The sequence below is a fragment of the Somniosus microcephalus genome, chromosome 2 (genome assembly GCF_052327205.1).
Source record: "Somniosus microcephalus isolate GS21.2 chromosome 2, FLI_Smic_1.0, whole genome shotgun sequence".
In the NCBI taxonomy this organism is placed as follows: Eukaryota; Metazoa; Chordata; class Chondrichthyes; order Squaliformes; family Somniosidae; genus Somniosus; species Somniosus microcephalus.
Genome location: NC_140988.1, coordinates 92,200,378 through 92,209,545, shown reverse-complemented (window position 1 = coordinate 92,209,545; position 9,168 = coordinate 92,200,378). Strand labels below are relative to the sequence as shown.

The window sequence follows — 9,168 nt, the reverse complement described above, 5'->3', positions numbered from 1 at the left end:
CACCATCTGAAAGCAGGGAGGTACAAGAGTTGCTTTAGCGTGAGGACAGGGCGGCAGCGAGGAAGGCATGAGTGCTGCAATGCACTGTATTGGTTCGATAGTGGCAAAGGATGCTGGTGTGAAGCACAAGTGGAAGGAGAAAGGTGAAAAGGTGATGACCTTACCATTGCTGTCCAGAACGGGGTCGGCATCTCCAGTGGCGATGGGGCCAATCAGCCGGCCTGCCATAATGCGCTGGACTTGCTGCTCCAGATCGCTGAGGTCTTTAAGGTGAGGCCGGCCTCTCCTGGTCCGTTGCTGCTGCCTCCTATTGTGGGCCAGCTTGCCCTGCAAGAGAAAGGACGGACTCTGAGTACAGTGTGAAGCCCTGATCTTGGCTGCACTGCCTCCCATGGTCGAATAGCCCTTACAGTGTGTAAAGTGGTGAATGTGCATGTGAGTTTCATGAAAGCCCCATAGGTGTTGGATGAGGGCTGGCCATTGGGGCTTTCAGGACCCTTTGGCCATAAAGTGAGGTGCACATGCAGGGATGAAGAGGATACTGAAAAGGGTACTCACCCTGACAACCCGAGTGAGGTCGTTGAACTTCTTCCTGCATTGCACAGGGGTCCTAGGTACCATGCTGCTGGAGGTCACTCTGTGAGCCACCTCCCTCCAAGCTTTGCGGTAGTCGGTGGGCAGCGGCCTCCCGCCACTGTCCGGAAACAGGATAGATCGCCTGCGCTCCACTGCGCCAACCAGAACCTGCAGGGCCCCCTCACTGAACCGCTGCGCTCGCTCCCTGGCCCTCTCCATGATCCTAGGCGTTAGAATGTGGCAGCAGGTCTGTCCAGGCCGAGAATCAGGGCTCCAATGTGCAGGGCGTGGCTGCAATCCAAATCGACCCTCCCCCTTTAAGAGCTGACCAGCGCCAGCGTGTCTGCCTGCAATCGCTAACTGGCCGCACCTGCACTGCGCCCGCCCTCGGTGGTAGCGCCTCGCTTCTCTGGCTTAGCGCCTTAGGACAGTCGTGCAGCGCCTGCTTTAGCGCTCCAAGCACCTCTTGGGGCGAAGCAGGTCAATTTCGCTGAAGGTGGTGATAATTTGCACTGGGCGCTAAATTTCGCGCCCGCTCGACTATAACGCCCCAAACGTGGCGATACTGAATTTCTAGACCATAATCTCTCTGACCGATCCTCTATTATTCCCATCGCCTGCAAAATTTGTTAAGTGGCAAACTGACCATGACTTACTTGTCATGGTGATTTACTGTGTAGAGCAGGAGTGGTGGGCACCTGTTTATAGTGCTTTGTTGTTTACAGCTGGGCTTGAGAATACGAGTCAAAATTAACTATCTGTGAAATTACCCATTGATTACTAGTACAAACAGAATGAGAACCTCCTGGAAACTGATCTATACAACAAATTTGGATTGATCACTAAGATTCTACAGTAAAATATTACACATATGAGAGCCAAGGTGGTGAGTGTCAGAAGGCTTTTCAACCATAGGGCTTTCACAAGCAAACCCAATCTTGAAATCACCGACATCAATAGTTCTCTGTAGCTCTTATACTGTTCTTGGAATCAGTCACCAGTTATTCCAAATTGTTGGGTTGGATTTTCCTTGTGCATAACCACATCCTACTGCACCATCAGATTCTTCTGTCCTGAGATTCTGTATAGTGTCTTATGGAAGAAGACATAGGAACAGGAGTAGGCCATTTAGCCCCTTGAGCCTGTTCCACCATTCAATGAGATCATGGCTGATCTGTGACCTAACTCCATTAACCACCTTTGTCCCATATCCCTTACTACCTGTGGTTAATCAAAGCGATCAATCTCAGATTTAAAATTAACAATTGATCTAGCATCAACTGCCATTTGTAGAACAGTTTTCCAAATTTCCACCACCCTTTGCATGTAGAAGTGTATTCTAACTTCACTCATGAAAGGCCTGGCTCTCACTTTTCAGCTTTATCTCCTATTAGACTAATTAGCAGACTAATCAATCATGGAGAACATCACAGACACATTTGATTCTGTTTCCAGTCTTCTAGCAGACTTCCAAATGTGCAATTTTCTGCCTGGAGTCTATGGGTAGCAATCAGGAGCATAAACTGGGATTATTTTTTTCTTCCAACCTCTACTAGTAGGTACTTAGACAAACTGTATCACCCTTACCACCACCTCATCTGAGATCAGATAGTTCAGCACATCAGGAATGTAACTTAGGATCTTTGTAGTTTATTTGGTTCAGTATCACACCAGGCAGTTCATTTTTCATTTGAGCCATCAGTGGAGGTTATTTGCCACTTGTGATTCACATTGGTCCGAAACTGAGTGGCACTTGTTCCAGTCAACAGCAAGCAGTGTTTAGGAGCTGCCGTCCATTTGTTGTATTACATTCTTTCTTTATTTGAGGTTTGGGGCCACATAGTTAGAGTTCTACAACATCACCAAAACTCTGCATTTAATTGCATTTTTAAAAAAAAGCATCATCATTTTGTCGTATTTTGCGATGATTTGTTCATTTGGGCAATTACTTTATTTACGAGAGTCTCTATTTTTCCTTATAAACAATACTTCAATAACTATTTCTGGAAAAAGGTCAGCACTGATGGATTCTGGTTTTGTTTAAAAGATTTTCATTTTAACATTGGTTTAATTTAACATGCTTAGTTGCAATTGTTACTTAAAAATAATAAATAAAAAAGAAAACTTTCCCAAATTCAGTTTGATTGCAGAAATCATACAATATTGTACTTGGCTAATTCCTGAAGTGGAAGTCTAAGTGATAATCAGCAAACAATGTTAAACTACAAAACAGAGTTAACCCTTTTACCCATTCTTGAACTTTTGTTCCCTATGTCAGTTGTAACAGAAAATAGTACCCTTGCAACATTGAAAGTTGCGGCAGCTTTCTGCTGGAGCCTGTATTAAATTACAGCTCACTGTCTCCACTTTGAATTATTGTAAGGTTTTTCTTAGAACTAATTTTTCTCGCAACCAAACTACCAATTATTTAAAGCAAAGCATATTTTAATTCAGTACTAAATCTATCTACTAATTATCAGTTGTCTCCCTAGAGGTACTTGAAATTGACAAGGGGTTACTGGAAAAGTGTAATATTATGGTTAAGATTGATGATGTATAGAAACAATTCTGACACAAAACATTTAATAACTCTTTGCATAACTATTTCCAGCAAATGCCTCACCTAACCACATATTAACTTGTTTCTTCTTATGTTCTGTACTCAAGTTCACAGTTAAAGTGTTGTATTTAAGTGCTGAATATACATGGTAAATTCCAAAAGGTATGGGGGACAGAACACTGCATGAATACAAATCTGGCATACAGTATTACATAATTAAATTGATACAAGGAAAAGGAAAATGCTTCTTAGCAGGATATTTTTCCATTCATGCAAAAGTGCTGGGGGCTTGCTGAGAAGTGAAATGAATGAGGACAAGGAGAAAAAAAACAAATCAAAATCTTATCTTTCCAGCAGCAGTATGAGATCTCACCTCCAAGCATCTAAAAACATGTTTTTAATAACCTGTTGACTGTTGGCCTTGACAAACATATAGAACTAGGCACCAATGGTCCTTCGTCAAATTGATATCAATAACGCCCTCCCCTTTCACCACTGGATTACAGCTTAATGAACATCTGGATATGGGCCCACAAAGAGAGCCATAGCAGTTCAAGAGAACTGTCAGTGGTCAAGTGTTTTTGCAGCTACTGTAATAAAAATATACTTTAGCATATTTGCTGCTGTTTACATATAGCATAATAACAGATGCAATACAGTACGTAACAGGTTATGTTTAAAAATACAATTTATCAGCTCAATGGTCACAGTATAATACTGTATTCTTGAGGACATTAAGCATGCATTTACATAAACAATATATTAAATTTTAAAAGAAATTATACATTTAAATGTCTTTTTTTAAAATCTACGTACACCAATTAGAATCCGATGAATGACAGTCCAGTAATGAGCTTATGCACATTTCTGACAATTTTTCTTAGATAGCACGGTTTCTAAAATCTCATTTCAGATATTACACATAATTTTAAAATAAATTTAAGGTTAGACAATAAAAACCTGAAGTAACCTGTTTTCCCATTTTTGAGTTTTAAAATCTTTTAGTCCCATGTAAAATATACATCAAAAAAGTAAAAATGATCTTGAAATGTATTTGTTCTTTTTCTCAGTGTGGAAGAAACTAAAAGATGGCGGGCCAAGAGTTTATTTATCCATCTCTTGTATCAGTTCGGTGCCTTGATGGTTTCTTGGTAAGCAGGTTTTTTCGCACTCTTCTTGTGAGCTGAATCTGTTTTTGTTTCCCTGGCAACCACTATAGAGAAACTGTTCACACTGTCTGGTGTCCACATTAAAGAACCATCGCCATGTAGGGGTGTTACAGTTTCCACTCTTTCTGGGCTGCTGGCAAACTGCTGCCGAGGAAAATAATGGAAAAGTAAATCTGAATAAAAGGCCAAATAAAATATTTTAAAAATGCAAGTTAATGGTGATGAACCAAACAATTGAATTATTTATTATGAGTAAAATTCTGGTTGCAGTTTTTAAAATGCTAAAGTTCAACTGAATGTACCTCTATTTAATTAGGCATTTCTAATATTTAATACAGTAGCAGATTTTAATAGTGAAACTAATCATTTAGCAACGCTACAAGGGGAGAAACTTATTGGATTCAATGTAAATTAAAAAAATTGTAATGGAGGAAATAATGGGACTTGAAAGAGATAAATCCCCAGGACCTGATGGTTTCCACCCCAGGGTATTAAAAGAAGTAAGTGAGGAAATTGCAGAAGCGTTAGTCATAATCTTTCAAAGTTTTATTGATTCAGGAATTGTGCTATTAGATTGGAAATTTGCTAATATCACTCCATTATTTAAGAAGGGCGTGAGAGAGAAACCAGATAACTATAGGCCTGTCAGTTTATCAGTTGAGGGATGCTACTAAAATCTGTTATTAGGGGTAGAGTGACTCAGCATTTGAACAAATATGAGCTGGTCAGACTATCCCCCATAATTTTCCATCCATTAAAATTAACTGCCTGTCAATGCACATTTCCTGGGGAGTACATACGATGGTTTCATTCTAAGATTCAAATGTGACAGAACTCTGAGGAGAAGGAGGATGGGAGGGATGGCTAACTCCTTGGAGATATAGGCTACATGCCACAAGCATGACCAATGACATTTGTGCACAACCCTTTTACAACAGTAAAGGTCAGATACCATGATGCACATGGGTGACCTTGGGTCCACTCTTGAGAAAACATCCTGGGTGCTAAAGCAAAGCCTTAGTAGTGCTTTGTTGGGGATGTACATGGTGCATAATTAGGTATTGATGGTTGTTAATGGTGTGGTGCAGCAGCAGGTGGAGCAGGTAAAGAGAGAGCAGTTACCATCATTCTGAGGCTGGATATGATGCCGTTATTGGAGCAGACAAACAGTATGTACATGGTGATTCTATTGGAGACAAGGCTAGAGGAAAAACATGAAAGAAATACGTTGAAATAGGCATAGTTATTCGCTCAATGTAAAGACATGAGGTGGAAGTAGGAGATGCAGGTGGTGGAGATGGCATTTTGGGGATTTGTAGGAGCAGTAGGCTAAGGGACAGGCTTGAGGGGCTGCATGTCTACAGTGTGTACCAGCTACAAGATGCACTGCAGCAACTTGCCAAGGCTTCTTCGACAGCACCTCCCAAACCCACGGCCTCTACCACCTAGAAGGACAAGGGCAGCAGGCGCATGGGAACACCATCACCTGCAAGTTCCCCTCCAAGTTACACACCATCCGGACATGGAAATATATCGCCGTTTCTTTATCATCGGTAGGCCAAAATCCTGGAACTCCCTACCTAACAGCACTGTGAGTACCTTCACCACATGGATGGCAGCGGTTCAAGAAGGCAGCTCACCACCACCTTCTCAAGGGCAATTAGGGATGGGCAATAAATGCTGGCCTTGCCAGCGACACCCAAAACCCATGAATGAAAAAAATTTTAAATAATGATTTTTGTGTTTTAAGTGACGGATATTAATTCTAGGGAATAGAACTCTTCCCATTTCAGGTACCCAGTGTCAACATCACTCCCAGGTCAGTTATAACACAGCCAGATGCACAGTGATACTCTTCTATTCTTCCCCAACAATATGTTTCAGCCCAATCTCAGAAGTACACCCCCTAACTGCACCAGTATGACTTATTTTCCAATTCCCACATCAGCAATTATGTTGCCTCTGAGTGAGATTACCAAATTAGGGCAGCTTTGTGCTACAGACCCCTGCCTACTAGGAATTGGATTGAGATTAGCCAAACTCATTCTACATAGCACCCTTACAGCTTGCAGATATAAGAGAATTTCATCCCATCAGTTGGGGTTGGAGTGAATACTGTTCCGTCACTTGTGGGACCTATGTCTGATTCACTCTGCTGCTCATTTCATAGCTATGAACATTCTTGACCTCATTACCTGCTCTGACCGCAAATGGAACTCTTGCATATTTCCATTGCTCGAGCTGCTTTCAAGGCTCTGTTTCCTCTTTTCTACCAAAGCTTACTTTTCCCCTCAACAATTCTCAACTTTCTATTCAACCCAAGTTCCTCCTCCCATCTGGGTAGGCTCTTCTAGCACCTGACTAGGATACAAGAAATAGCTAGTCATCCGATAGGTGATCTTTCTCTCAGCACTAGCCTTCAATTGCACTCCCTTCATTGCAATCATTTTTGTGTCTCTATTTAAGTGCTGTTCATCACTGACTCTGATTGAGACTCCATATTCTTACAGATAAAAAGGCATTCTTTGCTTGAGCTATAGCACTCACAACAGGGTGGAGTCCTCACTGTTACTGACACTAGTCTATGATATTAAATGGACGATTTTGAGATTCAGTGCCCCCAGGGAGAGCATTTTTGGAAATCACAAACACCCAGCCGTGATTTTCCATCCATTTTTTAATGGACACAAAATCACAGGGTGCATGCCTACAATTTGGTTAGCACTGTTGCCTCACAGCGCCAGGGACCCGGGTTCGAATCCGGCCTCGGGTGACTGTCTGTGTGGAGTTTGCACATTCTCCCCGTGTTTGTGTGGGTTGCCTCCGGGTGCTCCGGTTTCCTCCCACAGTCCAAAGATGTGCGGGTTAGGATGATTGGCTATGATAAATTGACCCTTAGTATTAGGGGGATTAAATACGTGGGGTTACGGGGATAGGGTGGGATATGTGTTGGTGTAGGGGTTACGGGGATCGGGTGGGATATGTGTCGGTGCAGGCTCGATGGGCCGAAATGGCCTCTATCTGCACTGTGGGGTTTCTGTGATTTCTGTGAATTTCCAATGATACACTTCCTGAGAGTGCTGGTTTGTGGAATAATCCCTTAAATGCAACTAAATTATTCCATTTTTATACTCCCAGATTCACAGAGCTAGAAATATAAAACATCTTCATAACAAATTGTCAAAATGTATTTTCTTTTAACATTTTGAGCCCATTTATAGGTTAAAAATATGACATTTGTTAGAACACTACATATAACTAAGAGCTACATGGAGCTTATGAGTTATTTAAATCACTTTCCTCAAGGGATAAATTGTGTTGGATCCTTCATATGTCTTTCAATTTTGGCCACAAGACTGAGAACATGAAACTTATTTTATTAAAGTTCTTTTACAAAATCAGAGTCAGAACACTTGAAATCCACCTTTCTAGCAGAGCTGAAAGGATATTATTGTAACTGATTGTACTAGCTGGGCAGCGGGGAGGGAAAGAAATTCCAAGAATATATGATTTGGTAGAATTAAATATATGTTATTAATCATATGACAAGTAGAAGGCTATTACAATTGCATGTTTCTATTAGTTTTGTTTATTGTACACAGTATACACAATTTGAAGTTTTTCTCTCCTGCCTATTTTGGCAGATCTTACAGATCATAGAGTCTTACAACACAGAAGCAGACCATTTGTCCCATCAAGTATGTGTTTTTCTCCAGGAGCCATCTAAGCTAATCCCATTTTTCTGCTTACTTCCTATACTCTTTAAAATTCCTTTTTTTACAACAACTATCTAATTCACTTTTAAAAGAATTTATGGACTCTCGCATTAGCAACATTTTTTAAGCAGAGAGTTGCCCAGATTAACCACCCTCTGTGTAAAGATGTTTTTCAACACCCCCACTTCAATTCTATGATATTCTTTCATTTGCGTCCTAGTTATCGTCTTGCTGAACAGTGGAAACAACATATAATTTATGTGAAAATAACCCATCATAATTTGAAGACCTCTACTGGCTCACCCTTCTCAGCTCTAGTGTAAAAGCCTCAGCTTCTCAAGTATCTCTTCATAACTGTAACCTCTACATTACAACAGTGACTACACTCCAAAAGTACTTCATTGGCTGTAAAGTGCTTCGAATCATCCGGTAGTCATAAAAGGCGCTATATAAATGCAAGTTGTTCTTTCTTTTCTCTAATCCCTGGTAATATGCTAATGAATCTGCACAGCACCTGCTTCACTGCTCTGATATCCTTCCTATAATGGGGTGTCCAAAACTGCAAATAGTACTTAACTGTGACATAAAGTCTTGTACAAGTTTAACACTACCTCTTTTCTTTTGTATTTTACCTCTCTGATTGTAAAACCAAAGATTGTGTTTAACTTTTTATGAACTTATATACTTGTGCTGTCACCTTAAACAGCCTGCGTATCCGCACACCAAGGTCCCTCAGCTCCTATACTCTTTAAAAGCCTACATTTAAAGTGTATTTTCTTTCCCATTCCATACATTTTTCTACATTGAACTGCATCTGTCACCAGCTGCCCATCCTACTAGACTATCTTGTCCCTCTGCAGTCTTTCACAATCTTTGTCACAATTTGCCATATTCCCTAATTTGGTGTCATCAGCGAATGTTGATATTGTTCCCTCAATTTCAAAGTCCAGATAATTTTTTGCTTGTAATAAATAAGAGAAGCCCCCACACGCACTGTTGTGGAACATTATTCATTACACCTTTCCATTCCAAGAAACTTCCTTTTACCCCCCTACCCTTTTGCTTTGTGCCCTCCAATCATCTTTCTATCCACGTGGCCACATCCCTTTACTTCATGTGCTATTATCTTTGCCCTACATATCTTATG

At 40.9% G+C, this 9,168-nt stretch overlaps 1 protein-coding gene across 3 annotated transcripts in view; it reads right to left on the bottom strand.

Moving 5' to 3' along the window:
• Nucleotides 1-3,142: 3,142 nt before the first annotated feature.
• hhip (hedgehog interacting protein) overlaps nucleotides 3,143-9,168 on the bottom strand; it is a 162,114-nt gene continuing 156,088 nt past the window's right edge. For 2 of the 3 annotated variants that reach the window (XM_086011080.1, XM_086011062.1), the window contains one exon: nucleotides 3,143-4,449. In XM_086011080.1, the coding sequence (XP_085867206.1) occupies nucleotides 4,241-4,449 (209 nt within the window). In that variant the 3' untranslated portion in view covers nucleotides 3,143-4,240. Of the gene's footprint in view, nucleotides 4,450-5,427; nucleotides 5,507-9,168 lie in introns of all 3 variants that reach the window. The other variant, XM_086011072.1, reaches the window with a different exon arrangement.